Source organism: Lutjanus erythropterus, chromosome 17 (genome assembly GCF_056507025.1).
Source record: "Lutjanus erythropterus isolate fLutEry1 chromosome 17, fLutEry1.hap2, whole genome shotgun sequence".
NCBI classification, from domain to species: domain Eukaryota; kingdom Metazoa; phylum Chordata; class Actinopteri; order Lutjaniformes; family Lutjanidae; genus Lutjanus; species Lutjanus erythropterus.
In genome coordinates this window covers 26,859,389-26,875,814 of record NC_139333.1, presented here as the reverse complement: position 1 = coordinate 26,875,814, position 16,426 = coordinate 26,859,389, and the positions used below count along the sequence as shown (strand labels likewise).

The following is a 16,426-nucleotide window of genomic DNA, read 5'->3' as shown; positions in this document are numbered from 1 at the left end:
TTTCTATCATGTAATAATCTTTTTTTTCCTGTAATTAATGCAAATTAATGCACAGAAAAAAGTGGAGTACATTCAGCCTGGTCCGGAAAACTGGTGTTGAGATAATACTGTATCTAATCAGTCAGAGACAATACTGTTTAAAGGCTGAAATATCAAAAACGCTCGACCAAATATCGATGCACGAAGCACCGCTCAACTTGAAAGACACACATTTGTTCAAACCAATATTACAGTACTTACAATTTAATAAGGTGCAACTTGAGTATTATTTGAAATAGTTCAAGTATTTCACAATGAAATGAGCCTTTGGGTGAAGTTGCTACTGTAAGGCTTGGGTGACATTTCCTACAGAAAATAGGAACTGGTCCTTTTTCGGTTGTTCGACAACAGGCTGGCCCTGTTCAGTTAAAAACCCTCCAAATGTCGCTCCTCAAACGTCTGCTGTAAGAACCTCACTGCACGTGTAGCGTCTTCACAGGGCTCCAGACTAACTTTTTTTCCCCCCACCATCGTCCCAGAAAAAACTATCTGAACCATCCCAAAGTGCATGGAAACTTTCCTAAAAATCAAAATGTGGCGTATTTATTTTATTATCATCTATTGTTTATTGATAGTGGCATGATAAAAACCCTTAAAATGTTGAGTAAATTGCTGTTGTTTACTGTTTTATATTTAGTTTCTGTAAAGCAGCTGTGTTTAGCTCCATTAGCTGTTAGCTCTAGGCATGCCACGATTCACTCAACTCACGATACAATTCGAATCACGATTCGAATCATGTACAACACAAAATTAATTTACAGGCAAATGAGTGATTTTTTTAATTTTTATTATTTCTCTTACACAAATCCAGCCTTTTCCTTTTTAACAATACTGTAGTGTTTTCTCTTATGCTCTTTTCAATACAGTAGATTAGAACTAGCAGCAAATGACAAAAAAAAATTGTATCAGTTCTCTTCTTTTTTTTTTTTTTTTTTTTTTTTACAATACTGTTTTTTTTCTTATCCTCTTTATACCTGCATAGCAAATGACTGGAAAGTGGATTTTTTTTTGTGGGGAACCAACTTCTTGCATAGTTTGCATATTGTGTCTGTCTTGTCTATTATCTTTTCTCCTTTTTCATTTACTGTCTTTGGGAAGCCAAAATGTTTCCACACCTCGGACTTGAAATTGCTCAGTGCATCCGCAATTTCAACCTCGCTTTCGAGTTCGACCCCCGCCATGGCTCACGCTTTTCTTTTCTCTTGCTTGCTCTCTGCTCACTGGCTGCTGCACTGTTTACCTGCATAGGCACGCTGCGCACCCCGATTACCTGTTGTAGCTGGAGCGGCGCTAGCACGTCACATGTAGCGCCGCATATAGTGACGTTGAACAAGAACGTAGTTTAACTCGAGTGCGCCCTCTGCTGGCCGAGAGGCCACATCGCGATTCATGGTTAAAATTTAATCGATTCGAATCGTATTTAAAAAAAATCGATTTAAATCGATTTTTTCAAAAATCGCGGCATGCCTAGCTAGCTCGATTAGCATTGTTAGCTGTTGCTGCTGTTTTTGAAGTTTTCTGATGGCTAACATTAAAGAGTTGCCATAGAGATACTGCTTAAGTTTAGTTTTTGACACGTGGGAGAGAAAATAAGAAGTTGTTGCTGCTGTTCACTGCACTACGTCTCCATGCCGGGTATATTACTTTCTTTTTAAATACACCTAAGTTATGTACGTGTGTTGCCAAGTCGAGGACTCTAAAACCCAGCAATGATATCAACATCCAACACGATGTGGACATCGCCAACATACCAATGTGGTACTTCGCCCAACCTAACGCTAATGCGTCCTTTCAGATTTCAACATCTGAACCAAAAAAATCACAGAATCAACTGATTATGTTCACGCACAGCCAGGCTAGACCCTGGCTTAAGTTAGTGAGCTAAAAGCAAGCAGCTGGCTAGACTTTCCAGTGACAAATAAAAAAAAATGCAGACTTTAATTTGGGGATAGATGGACCAGCAGATATATCTTCTTTTTGCACCGAAAACAAGGATCAACTCTCATCAAAAAGGTCTCAAATACAACAAGTAAATGAGCACAAATGAGCCGCGACATGAGCTGAGCCTGAGCTGGAGATACTATAGTATAGATGGTAATGTTATAGTAACATCATGAGCATGAACATTATTTTTAATGTTTATAGTGTTGCATATACTGTCAGTATTAGTATTATGTTAATGTCAGTTCTTAATGTTTTGTTAAATCTTTTTCTTATTTTAGCTTTAAGTAGTGCTCTTACTGACTGTTCCTCTTGTCCCACACGTTTCTTTGTGTTAATCTGCATGTGATCAATAAATCAAACTTGATTATCCATGCACACATCATACAAAAAACCCTCCCATCCGGGGAATATCTTTTTCCTACACATTTCCTTTTGAACGCCAGGACGCCGTTAGTCTTGAGCCCTGCTCTTAAACTGGAACATTAGGGACCCTCCTCTTTTACTTCATCAGCATCAGTCCACTCATATTCCCACTTTCTTAGTCACAACACTGCACCCATAACACACTGGGTGCTGCTTCCGTCCCCACCTGCACACGTCCACTTTCACTCCCTGTTGATGCAACACTGGAGATGTTTCTGAGGTGATTGTGTTTAGTGTTTTCTTTTAGAGGCGGTTTTCTTTTTTCTCAGGGACTGAAATGAACATGAACATGCTACTGCTAAACCCAGACTGAAATATAAGAGGACACTTTGTCTGCTTCAGTCTGGAGATGATGACTCTCTCAGTAGAAAAATGCCCACATCTGCCTCGACATGGTAATGTGAAGACAGAAATTCTGAAGGCGTCACAGTCTGAAGCATTTTCACTTGGCCACCTTGTAGTTGCTCAGATCCAGGGGCTCTTTACTGGGTATGCACCAGTCGTCGGCCTCTTGGCTCACTTTGTAGTTCTTCAGAGCGGTTTTGTTGTACACCGGCAGCCTCTCGATGGAGTCTGTGGACAGCGCCTGGAGGGACAAGAGGGCAAGATGTAATTACAAACGTCCTGCCATACCTGCGCTGGCTCTACAGGTCTGCGGAGTTTACTTTTCTGTCTCCCGTTTTGTGCTTGGCGTCCTGTCACAGTTTCACGCCTGATCGCCACGTCTGGCTCACCTTCAAGTAGATGACAGCGTCTGTGCCGTGGCCCTCCATGGAGTAGAGCTGCAGGTCCCCCTGGAAGTACTTGGCGTAGAGACGAGAGATGGGCAGACCGTAGCCAAAGCCAGCCTGCACAGAGACAGAGGGGATCAAGGGTTTAAGAAGGCTTTGTTCTCCGTCGCACTGTGAGCTGCAGTGTTCTGTGGCTCCGTGGAACAAACAGCTCTTTTGTCAAGTTTGTGATTGTAGGTCACTCTCTTTTTTTTTAGGACAAAATGATGCCAGGATTTCAGCAATTAAATAGGAAAAAGACTCTAAATAAATGAGCATTTGGACGCTTGTGGGCTGTAAAGAGAAATGCAACCAAATGGCATATGGTGCAATTAACAGCATCTTTACGCCTGCAAAAAAAACAACCCTATATTTGTTTTTCAATATATGTAGGAGGGAAATCAAGTTAATAATGCAATTTCCAGCACCGTGCTGCCTGTTTCTCTACTTACCAGAGGGGGCCGTGTGTGGTCTCCGATCTGCGGAGCAGGAGCGGTGGAGTACATGTAGCTGAAAAGGTTCTCGATCCTCCGAAAGGGAACACCGCCGCCCTTGTCACTCACCTACAGACAGCAGGGAGAATGACGTGAGGTCCTTGAACAGTGCTGAGCCATAAAAATGTGCAGGTGATGCCAGCAGACAAGTGGCTGCCTGTCATCAACACTTGGCCTCAGTGTAACAATAGATGCCTGTTTACTCTGCATTTCATCAAGGTAAAAGTGCAGGAGGACTGGGGCCTGTTTTTATCAAACTCTGCCACTGGTAGAGGAGATAAATCAGAGAAAATATACAATAAAGGAATCTATTACAGTCATTTTGTCTCCAACTAGAATCCCAACAGGGTGCTTCTTTACCTCCAGAGCTCTTGTTATTTTGAGGGTAATTTACACATATTTTTTTGTCAAAAAGTAAAGACTGAAGGATTTTCACTTTTTTGGGGGCCAACACAGCAAGTTAACACAACACTGGCATTTTATCTATCACTATTAGAGTTTTAAATTGCAAAGAGTAATTAATAACACCTCCAGCAGACATGGAGGAACATTATTTCTCATTTGGAGTTGTGTTTATGTCCATCTGATTAATGCAACTCCACTATTCACTCTTCTATTAGCTCTATTTTGGGCCCCACGAACTCCTGAGGGAAATATGTGGCTCTGGAGCTGCTAATGATCCACTGTTTTCTCCGGCTAGTTGTTAACTTTGTTTGCCGTTTGGTGCTGGGCATGTTGTATTCAGTCAGCAGCACAACGTATGTTAGCCACCTAAAAAAGGCCCATCTATACAAACTAATATGAGTTTAAGTGTACGCTATTTTTTTACCTTGCTGTCAAACGGCCTTTTGTGACGAGAAACCACAGTTTTATAAGTCGAACGTCGCTCTTTCCAAGCCAGCCAAACTTCATTTGAGACATCAGAAGTTTTACCTCACAGAACATGGGAGCTGCTGATCTACCGCCGCCTCGATCTGTTAGTTTGTTTGTCTTACTGGTTGATTCCTCCAAGTACGGCACGTCTGCGCCACGGTTCTGATCCGTCCGACGTGATTTAGAAGGTTAGTTTAGATCCACAAAAATCAAACAATAATACAAACAAACTAACAAATCAAGGCAGCAACTTCTGTGTTCCACAAGGTAAAATAACTGTTTTTGTAAAGGGAGTTCGGTTGGACGAGTGGGAGCAATATTTGGCTTATTGAACGGCGGTTTCCTGTTGGAAAAAGCTGTCTGATGGCAAAGTAAAGGAGTGAAAATATAAAAATAAATAAATAGTGTACTTTAACTGTTTTTTTACAGTTTGCCTCTGACCCTTTCCATCGCAGTACATTGCTTATCCTCTGCTGTAGCTAATACACTGAAGATGGAAAAGTAAAACCAGTAAAACCAAAACAATGAGCTATAAGGCATTAAAGGCGGCTAAGTGGAACGGCAGAGTCTGGTGATAATTATCTGTGGATTTGTTGCTTCTAGCAACATCTCTCACATTACACACAGATCAGATCCGTTGCTAATATAAAATGTTGTTTCGTGCAGCTTTAACAGATAAATTAAACCAAACTAACACATTTTGTTTACTGTGTCACATCCCATCACTTACTGAGCATGTACAGGGTGACAACAACAACAACAACAACAACAACAACAGTCTCAGTAGCATGTCCTGACAGCACATAGGCATTAAGACGAGGTTTACTGAGGCACACAGCACATGTAGTTAATCTGATCAGAGCTTAGTAGCTTTTCTTGCCAGTCGGCGCTGTGCTTAATTGAGGGCGAAGTCGTTACCTAACTGGTTTCGAGGAAGATTTGGGTGGCACCGTGGCGCTCCTAGCTTTAAACGCAAAGGACTGCTACACTGTGTGCGCATTGGGGCTGTATGATGAATTAATATAATAATAAACTGATCTGTGCAGGAGCAGCAGTGTGAAAAACAAACTTAAACTGGTTAAACGTGCAGGTTTACACAGAACTTACAAACACACCCACATTCCTGTTTTCCCACACACCCCTGTTCCACCCGTGTAAGTGTGTGAATTATGGGAGGAAACTCCTTGGAGAAACCTGCACAAACACGTAACACGCAAAGACAAAGTCCACACCAAAAAGACTGTAAAGACGGCCAGAGAGACCGTCTTCGCAATCTCTGTACTTTACCAAAATGAGACCGAGTCTGAATGGAGCATTTAAAGGAATAGTTCACCCAAAAAACAAAATTCAGTCATTATTTACTCACTCTCACACCAGCTGAAGGTCTGGATTACACCAGACGAGCAGTATGGAGGCATTTTATTTATTTATTAAGTTTGAAAGCTGGTCACCATTCACTTCAACTGTTTGGGAGCTTCTGTAACGCTGTTTCCCTGTTAAACCCGTGGACTAAAAAAACTAAACCCAACCTTCAATCGGCACGAGGGTGAGTAGATAAATGACTGGGTGAACTATCCCTTTAATACATATAACAGAACCTGGTTTCACTTCATTGATGATGAGGAGAACTTAGCTTTCCAGCTGGTTGATGTCAAATTTTTTATGTGATACTCTGAGCTGATTCTAATTCTACAAATATTGTGCATTTATTTAACAATGCATGAAAATGCATGTATACATCTTCTGTGTTTGTTCTTTTTTTCCCCTTTTGTTTCGTCCCCCTGACACACATCTACATATCTGTGACAGAAACAATCGACTACTAAATGCCTGTAACTGTTTCTTTTTTGTTTTTTGAGGTTTCTTCTGCTTTATCATCTTTGTTTTGCCTTTTGTCTGTCGTCAATGCTGTCTTGTGTTATTGCATTGAAAAAATGAATAAATACAGTGTTTGAAAAAAAAGAAAAAAGAAGCTGAATTGTAATTTGCAACCGACCTTGATTGACATGTCCTCGCCCCCCAGAGACACCATGACTTGAATAGGTGGAAGGTTGTTGCTGTTCTCGTGAGTCTCGATGGTGGCTCTCATAGCATTCTACAGAAATAAAACTCACGTTAAAGCAGTTTTTAAAGTTTATTTTGCAATGTGATGCCATTCAACAGCTAATAACTCAAATTTATAGGACGTGTCGTACCTTAAAGAGCTCAAACAGCATGTGATAAAGGTGGGAGGGCACGTATACGATGCTTATCGGGAGGTTCTTCTTTTCTGCACACGAGGGAAAAACAAAACGTTTTTAATTCCATCCACTTCATTCAAAATTAATCATCGCCACCACTTGTGGATAATTTTCCCGTCAGTGGCCATTATTCTGCTCCGGCTTTAAGGTTTAAGAGGATGGAGAGGAAAGGGTCTTTGTGTCAATATGGTCTGATGCAGTCAGCCGGAGCCACTTAACCACACTTCAGCTTCACCGCTATAATTAGAGGCCCCTCAGGTCCATCTGGCTGCATGTTAAAGTTACATACAAGCTCTCCTACTATATGTACACACAGAGGACTTGCCTCTATTTGTTCTTTATTTAAATCGCTTGCACAGGCCTTCAGGATGTTGGCACTGTGAGTGAAACGGGGTTTAACCTGCCAGATTAGATCAGTGTAAACTTACTGCTCATCTCCTGCATTATGAGATCAGGGGAGCGGAGGTAGTACTGGTCACACAGCATCTTGGCACTGTGGAAGGCATCTGAACAAAAAAAAACAAAACAAAAGGGAGACAACAATGTCAGAAAATATATCAATAAAAAATTGGCCCAGAATTTAAATAAAATTCTTCTGAAATTACACAAAACATAATTTTAGCACATTAAGACTTTTGCTCTTTGACCCAGGACAAGTCAAATTAGACTCAGTTTGGTTCACTTGACACGTTTAACTTCAAACATTATTGATATTTACCCTGAACTACATCTCCGACTTGACAGTGAGGGTCGATGCTCCCGATGGTGTTTGGGTGGACCGGGTTTGCAGTACCATCAAAAATAAGAGCTGCAGCGAGAGAGAGGGGGGAAAAAGAAACAAAGATTAGGTTAAGATGCCCTTTTAACTCTTATAGGTCCAATCCCAGTCATACTGTTCACCTGTGTACCAATATATGACAAAAAATGTATTTAAAAAATCAAGTTCTTTGAATTCTTATATTAAAATCCTTCCTGTTAAACAAAATATGTCATGTTTATGTAGGCTTAAAGCAACCAATAATATCATGACATACACCCATCAAACTTAAACTTTTAGCGGCAGAGAGTTAAGAATCATTATTTAGCTAGCTAGTGACAACGTGCTTCGTCCACTTTTCAACATTCAAATCAAATTCCAGCCAACGTTTCCTCCTGCCTACAGCACGGAAACAAGATACTCTTGAAATATTGCTGTTTCATCTCGACTCAAAGTAAAATCAGAGCCTGGCACCTTTTGAGATTTCAGTGATATGATATGAGTTTTGATTCTGATGCCAAGATGATGCCTCACATTGACGAATAGAAAAAAGTTTTTCTACAAAATCATTTTCTAAGAAAGTAAGCCAATCTTGATTTCTAACTAAAATAAACTTAGCAAAACTATGATTGATAAAGGAAAATATCTAATCAAAGGATAAGTTAGCAAGACTGAAAATGTGCCAAAGCATTTGATGCAATCTTTTTTTTTTTTGTTCTTTTTGATACTCAGTGATAGAGGCACGTATCAGCTGATACCCAGAAACTACTGAAGTTTGATACCCAGACCAAGTAATACCACAATAAATAAATAAATAAATAAATAAATAAGACTCTGCCCTCTGCCTGTATTTCTCATGATTTTTCCTGGGAACGAGAATCAACAATCAACCATCAGTGCGTTTGCAAACCGCTCGAACAATTCTACTGATTCTAACTTTAAAAAAATGCAGTAATAACAGGAAAAGAAAACAGAGCACGCTGTCAGACGTGTATGAGGTTCTACTAGACATTATAAGGATGCAACATATGGATTTTTTTCCCAATAATAACCTGCATCTCAAGGTCTGTTTAGATGAACCAAATCTGACTGACATCACTACTACAACAACAACACATCAGCTTTTTATAGTAAAGTTCATCAAAAAAACATCAGCTAGTTTGTTTTTTTTACTGAGCACTTTTCTAAGAATTCAAATGAAATGCTTTGACATAATCTGTCAAATCAGATATTATTATAGCAGATATTTATTGGGCATCCCTGGTAAACTCATTAAATCATAATGGCGTTCCCTTCATGGTTGAGTAGCTCTGAAAAACGACACTATCACCACAGTGACACACAACAATCTTTGCTCCACATGACTGATGACACCTCGCAATAACAAACAGCTCTGAACAGCATGATATCACTGTAGAGCAAGCGATCTGCTGTTGAGCCTTTTCAGCTTTAGATTTAAGAATAGTAAGACTTAAAAAATTCATTTCCGTCTGTCTACGTCTGTTTACATCCCCCATTAATTTTGTAACACATGTTGCATGATTAAGTATAAACGTCTTGATGTGGAGCCTTACGTGACTCTAACTGCTCCCCAGGCAAGAAAAAGACATCCCACACAGAAATCCATAATGGATGCGACAATAATGTCTGCGAGGCGACGTGTTTTGAAAGATTCTATCTTGGTACAGACTTATTTTTCCCTCCGGGTGTCAAGAAAGTGACAGTGAGCAGTCTGGTATGACAACATCCATTACAGACACAACGCAGGAAGGAAGAATAAAAAAAAATAAAAAAAATAAACAAAAACTTTGACCAAACTAAATTTAGACGACATGTGTAATCGAGTTTGGAAGTCTGTGGATGTTTTTCATTCTGTGCACAATAAGCTGCGTTGATCGCACACTGACAATCCAGGAAAACGTCAGAAAGAAGTTTTGACACCACACTGACATGAAGCAGGTGAGAAAATGTGTAAACTTTAAACTAGACCCTCTACTTATGATGCATGATACTGGATTTTTGTCGATATCTGAGATACGCCGATGATTTCCGACTCACTTTTCTGATGCCGATACTGATTGATGCAAATATTTTCATTCTCAAGTCTCTTCTAGAATTAATATTATTCTGCCAAATCTTATCATGATACCCAGCTGGAAGATGCAGATATAAATACAATGATTTTCAAAATAAATTACAGTGGTTTTCAAAATAAAATATGGTGCTTTTCAAAATAAATTCGAATTAGGTCTACAAAATGTCAGAAAATGGTAAAAAATGTTGATCAGTGTTTCCCAAAAATCAAGGTGATGTCCTCAAATGTCTTGTTTTGTCCTCAGCTCGAAAATATTATGTTTATTGTCATAGACGAGTAAATAAACTAGAAATAGTCACAGTTAAGAAGTTGGAACCAGAGAACTTTGACTTTTGCTCTTAAAAAGATTACTCAAACTGATTTATCAAAATAGTTGGTTTGGATTGATTGGATTAATAATCTATTATTTGACTTATTATTGCAGCTCTAAATATGCTTTTCAAAATAAAATACAATGCTTCTCAAATAGGGAAACTACCGCTAACAGAGTTTTTTCCTCTTTGTTCTTCACTAATCCATTTTATGATCAGGTTGACTGCTCTTTAAGTGGATCAGTTAAATATGTTGTGTTGAAGAAGTGTGATTGGTTCCCTCTCACATGGCCAACTTGGAGCAGTCATTGCAAACAGCAACCTTAATATACATTTAGACACTTCAAAAAACCTCCGTCATTCTTGCACATGTGCAAATTAAAGCATCATTATCAGCAGAAACACTGCCATTTAGAGCCAATACCGATATTTCATTTTTATCTGCCAGTACTGATGTGGTGCCAGTAATATTGCACATCCCAAATGTCTACACAATGAATAATAAACATCAGAGAAAGAGAGGCAAAGCTCAACATGACACTGAACACTGAAAGTTACTCACTGTGCTGGTTGATGAGCATACGAATAGAAATGCGGCTCATGTAGAAGCGGTCCAAAAAGTACTGGATATTCTGGTTTGTTACTGGGTCCTGTGGGAAAGCCTCTTTGTATTCTATGATACCCTGGGCCATAGTCGGCACAACATCATTGTGCCTGTTTCTGATGGTAACTAGGGCATCGACAAATCTGCAGGGAGGAAGGACATAAAGACAGCCAGCTGTCATTAATCCTGTTACATGTGCAGGAAATAAGCATCATTAGAGCCAAGGGATAGTTGGGATTATTTGATGCGGGGTTGTTTGAGGTACCATTAGTCAGTGTATTTCCTACAGCCTGCCTTCAGAATGCCCTCAGTTTGGAGAAGCAGAGAGGGGCACTAGCACGGAAGCTAAGCAATGAACTGCTGTGGACGGCACCAGCAATGAAAGGTATTTTAGCCACTAAAAACGGGTCCACCACCCAGTTTAAGTCTACACTATATTTAGAATATTCTCACTCCTTTACTTTTCCCACAGATATCATTCTTTTGCACTCAACCAAACTCCATAGGCAAAATCAATGATTTTTACCTTGCAGGGCACATGAGTTGCTGGTCTGCTGCTGCCTCAGTCAATTAGTTTATTTGTGTTATTGTGTGACTTTGGCATTTTAAAATGTTAATTTGGATTCACCAAAGTCACACAATAATACAAACCACCTAAGAGAGTAAGGCAGCAGTGGACCAGCAACTCCTGTGTGCTGCAAGGTAAAATTACTGATTTTGCCTATGGAGTTGGAGCAAGAAAATGTATATTTAGCCTGTTGGAAAAGGGTGTCTGACAGCAAAATAAAGGGGTGAAAATATTATAAATACAGCCTATACTTAAACTGATATTAGCATCTAAAGTAGGTAATACACTGTACCTTAAATAACTCCTCTTCAAATAATCCAGACTATCCCATTAAGCATAACAATGAGGGAGTGATGTGAGGCAGTGGGATGTTGTGTGTCTCTTTAAAATCATGAAAACTGACCACTGGCCTGCAGTTTCGAGTGACAACCTTGCCCTACAAAGTGAGACTGTCCAGGAATATGAGGAACTTACTCTCCCAGGACTTTGTAGTCATCAGGATTCTTGTCCAGGAATTCAAGAATCTCCATTAAACTCTGGATGTACCTGACAAAAACACAAATAAAAGACACACATAAACACATGTTGTAAAATGCTAGTTGAGTGAGTCTGCAGGAATTTTATGAGTGAGAGTTCTTGATTAAATCTTTGCAGGGATATTTGGGTCACATTCATTCTTCCCAAAGCAAAGAAAAGCAGACCCTCAGTCACGTGACTCGTGACGAGAAACTGGGGTAAAGTTCAGAACCGAGAGCCTCCCCTCCTCTGCAGAGTGCTAGTTGGAGGCAGTTCAATTTGGTCAAAGGGTGCTTTTGTAATTCAGAGCATGACGTTGTCACAGTGGGAAAACAAACCGGCCTCCTGGACGTAAACAAGTCAGCAGCTGTTAATATCTCACTGCTCAGCTCAGGGGGTGAAATATGGTGTCAAATACGCTTATAATTTAATTACAGGGGCAGATAGAGACACGTTTGCTCTTTTGTTTTGGGATAATGTTTCCGTTGAATCAAAAGAACAGTAAAGCAATAGTTAACTTTATAACAATACATAAATCCATTTTTCTGGTGTGACTTACCAGCCCTGCACCATCTGCACAGATGGGGTTGTGAGCAGTTTGTCAGGCAGCAGGTTAATTTCCTTCATAATGTTTGAAAGTCTGACAGGGAGCTCCTGTCTCAGAAAAACAAAGGATGTCTTCTCACAGGCGTTTATGGAACCTGGATCAACACAGAAAAACAATAATAATTAGTTTAGTTATTATTTAAATACTACAAAAATGCTGATAAATCGCTGTTTTCAGCTTCATAAATGTTATGTTTTTCTGATTTTCTTTGACTTATATGTGAGTAAATTGAATATATTCGGGTTTTGGACTGTTAGTTCAGCTCTGTTTGACATTTTTTCACACTTTTCTGACATTTTATAGGCTTAACAATCTGTTCATGAGATTTGAAATTAATTGATGAAAATGATCATTAGTTTCAGTCCTGCAAGATGCACAGACAGAACTGGTTTATGATCAACTATTTTGATAATCAATTAATTGCTTAGGGTCAAATTCTCTGGTTTCAGCTTCTGAAATGTGAATATTTTCTGGTTTCTTTAGTTCTCTATGACAGTTAATGGATTATCTTAAGGTTTTGTACAAAATAAGACACTTTGAGAAACAATGATGAACACTTTTCACTACTTTCTGGACCAAACAAATAATCGATTAATCGAGAAAATGATCGACAGTACAGCTGCAATGATTAATCGATTAGTTGACAACTATTAAATGAGTCGCAAACTATGTTGTTAATTGATCTGAGTAATTTTTTAAATGAAAAAAGTCAAAATTCTGTAATTCCGGTTTCTTAAATGTGAAATACTCCTCTATGACAGGAAACTGAATATCTTTAAGTTGTGGACAAAAATTTTGGGGGGGATTTTTGGACATCACCTTGGATTTTGGGAAACTTTTCTGCCATTTAATGGAAGACAAACACATGATTGATTAATCAAGACAATGATTGACAGATTAATCACAAAGGGAAAATAATCAATCAAACTGAAGTAAGTGTGACAGAACAAGCTTTTTGAAGACATCAGCTTGGGCATTGTCAATATTTTCTGACAATTAACTGAATAAATAATCATCTGAGAAACAGATAATGAAAATAACCATTTGCTTGAGCCCTTATAATAATAACCTGGATGCTTGCATTGTTTATATGCATTTCCACTGCAAAATGAATGTTTTTAAAGCAAGCATTTGTGTCTGTGAATAAATTCCTCTGCAAAAACTGCATGATTGTTCATATGCAAGCTTCTTTTATTATAATTTAGTAGTACTTATCAGTAGGTGCAATGCAGTTCAGTGTGTCCATAGGGCCCATACAGAGCAGCCTGAGCCACAGAGCTGATGCAACACTCTGCACTATGAACACTGTACAGCTAACACAGACAATCCGTGCAGCACAGCCTCCACACAGCAGGATGGTGGCTGATTTTACACACATGCATTGGACATCTTGTCACTGACTAGCGGCGCATTTCTGCTCAGGTTTCGAGAGCTCGAACAGCCCATTTACACAAAATCAGCTCCCCTGTTAGATCACAAATTACCCATCCGAACGGGGATCGATACTCACCGAAATCGAGAAATTGCTTCATGGAGAGCGGCGAAGGAGAAAATTTAGAAAAATGTTCGATATGTTTGGGCACACTGGCCAAGGCGGCATTTTTCATTATAAACCTAACGAACTTCATTATTGCTGTGGAGAGTCTCTTAGCTCGTGTCTTTGAACGCAACGTCCGAAGCTACTCGTCAACTGACCGAGCCTCGTTATCATGCTGTTGTACAAAACAGGGGAGGCGCCCGCCGAGCTTCAGCCAATAGGAGAGCTGCTTTTTATATTTACCTCCAGAGTGACCAATAGGAGTCGTTGGGGGCGGGTTTAGTGAAGTTTGGGTGCTCCCCCGTCTGGAATCTCCTTCACAGAGGCGGTTTTCACTTATTTCGTTATGTAACAACTTATATAAATGATTAACTGATCAGTTATCAAACTATCAACCACTTAACTGAATAGATATACTAATTAGGGGTCAATAATTACCCCATAAATCACTGCTTTATTAGTGTTGGAAGATATAAACATAAATACATAAACATATGAACCGTAAAGATTCCAGATGTTTTTTTTTTTTGTTTTTTTTTTTTAAGTCTTTCCTGTCACGATTGATTAATCTGTTGAAATTTACTCAATCAATCAATCAATCAATCAATCAATCAATCAATCAATCAATCAATCAATCAATCATTTAACTACATTTAGTTGCTGATACATCTGTACATTTACTTAAGCGGGGTCAAAATGCAGTGGTGGACAGTAGTGAAGTACATTTACTTGGGTACTGTACTTAAGTACATTTTTTGAGTATCTGTACTTTACTTGAGTATTTGTTTTTTTGGAAACTTATTACTTTCACTCCACTACATTTCAAAGACAAATATTGTACTTTTGACAATACATTTCTAGGAAGGTTGTTGTTACTTTTCGACTGAGCTTTGAAGTCAGCTGTTGCTGGTTTTCTTTTCTAAAATGCAGTTGGTCACATGCTGTGTTCCTCACAAAAGAAAACCAATCACAGTAGCTCCTCTGGATTGATGTAATAGTGGAAATACATCATCCAGGTGCTCTGTAACAAGAACAAGCAAGTTCTCACTCTGTCATTCAAACAAAAAGCAGTAATGATGACAGCAGGAGAAAGACAAAATGAAATCTCAAGATGTTATTATAATTATTAATTGTTCCAGGTAGCTTTTAAAGTTGGATTGTTTTTATTGGGATGAAAAATACCACATAATTCATGTATATATACTGCCTCTGAAGACAGAAAGAAATCTCAGTTATTTAACAGACTTGTTGAACTCCTTACAGTTATCTTCAATCTAATTTTATGTGGTGATTTTAATACAGTTACATCAGAAAATGACAATAACTGTCCTTTTTGCTTTTGATTGTATTTCTATGCTGAAGTTTTTATAGGTGTTTCTATAGGCTTTGTGTAGCAGAGTGGTTCTACAAGCATCAGTGCATCATTAGATGGTTTCAGAGAGTTACAAGCTTCTGTAAATGCATCATGAAAACAATACAGTATGTATTGATATTAGAAAATGTACTTTGTAATTTGTACTTTTGAATACTTAAGTATTTTTAAAAACATGTACTTTTGAATACTTAAGTAGTTTTAAAAGCAAGAACTCTAATACTTTAACTTGAGTAAAATTTTGACTGAGCAACTTTCACTTGTAGTTGAGTAATATTTGACCAGGAGTATCTATACTTTGACTCAAGTACTGGGGTTGAGTACTTTGTCCACCACTGTCAAAATGCAGGACTTTTACTTGTAATGAACATTTTAAAGAATATTTTTATCCTGTGGTATTTCTACTTTTCTTTATGTAAATGATCTGAATATATCTAATATTTAATAGGTTTAAATGCAAATGTTTTACTTATATATAAGTAGCCTACTTATTATGCAGACCCATATATCAGGGATATAAACAACAGCATGAGACCAGGTGGATAATGTCTCAGGTTTTGCAACTTTTAAGCTTTTAGCTGCAAGAATTATTTATTTCACTGAATATGGAAGAATAACATTTGGGTTATGACCAGAGAGCCAGAGGGCGGGGCATAATCGAAGAGGTTTGTCAAACAAATTTACTAACGTGTCGACAACATAAACCCAGAGAGATATCCAGGGGAGGAACTAACTATTTTCAAGTCTGTCTTTTTAATTGTACTTAAGTACTATTACACGATGTAATCTACTTAGCTTTACTCGTAACTTTACCACCACTGGAGAGTTCACACTTACACGTTGCCAAAACATATGCTTGAAGTTTCCTGGAGTGGGAGGATCTGTCACAAAGATCACTACCAATAAGTTTCTAAATGTGTGTTCAGGTGTGAAGTAGACTCTATGTGCAAACTTAAAGTGAATCAGCTGATGAGCAGGATTCTCGGGACGGGAGAAAACATCGTTCCATATTATCCTAGACAAGTTCAAGTCAAAGCAAATCCGGTCAAGGTCTCTATTCCAGTCGGGTGTAACAGATAGTGGGTTAATGTTGTGTTTTGATTATCTATTATAGAAAAAGGATGCAAGGCCAGATGTTAAAGCAGAATGAAAATGTTTTATCAGGGGATGGTAACTGAGGAGAGTCCCAAGGTGCTCGTAAGTTTCATATTCTGTTCAGTAAAGAGACAGCTGTCTTCTTCATTCATAATCATTTTTGGTAACAAGTCAACTTATG

At 38.6% G+C, this 16,426-nt stretch overlaps 1 protein-coding gene across 2 annotated transcripts in view; it reads right to left on the bottom strand.

The window, feature by feature from the left end:
- Nucleotides 1-1,564: 1,564 nt before the first annotated feature.
- The window catches only part of pdk2a (pyruvate dehydrogenase kinase 2a), a 54,120-nt gene continuing 39,258 nt past the window's right edge, over nucleotides 1,565-16,426 (bottom strand). Inside the window, exons 2-12 of one of the 2 annotated variants that reach the window (XM_084740211.1) lie at nucleotides 13,752-13,884; nucleotides 12,194-12,335; nucleotides 11,593-11,664; nucleotides 10,509-10,693; nucleotides 7,502-7,591; nucleotides 7,212-7,289; nucleotides 6,739-6,812; nucleotides 6,540-6,638; nucleotides 3,629-3,739; nucleotides 3,141-3,254; nucleotides 1,565-2,992 (exon numbers count right to left, since the gene is read on the bottom strand). In XM_084740211.1, the coding sequence (XP_084596337.1) occupies nucleotides 2,849-2,992; nucleotides 3,141-3,254; nucleotides 3,629-3,739; nucleotides 6,540-6,638; nucleotides 6,739-6,812; nucleotides 7,212-7,289; nucleotides 7,502-7,591; nucleotides 10,509-10,693; nucleotides 11,593-11,664; nucleotides 12,194-12,335; nucleotides 13,752-13,869 (1,227 nt within the window). In that variant the 5' untranslated portion in view covers nucleotides 13,870-13,884 and the 3' untranslated portion in view covers nucleotides 1,565-2,848. Of the gene's footprint in view, nucleotides 2,993-3,140; nucleotides 3,255-3,628; nucleotides 3,740-6,539; nucleotides 6,639-6,738; nucleotides 6,813-7,211; nucleotides 7,290-7,501; nucleotides 7,592-10,508; nucleotides 10,694-11,592; nucleotides 11,665-12,193; nucleotides 12,336-13,751; nucleotides 13,951-16,426 lie in introns of those variants that run through there. The other variant, XM_084740210.1, reaches the window with a different exon arrangement.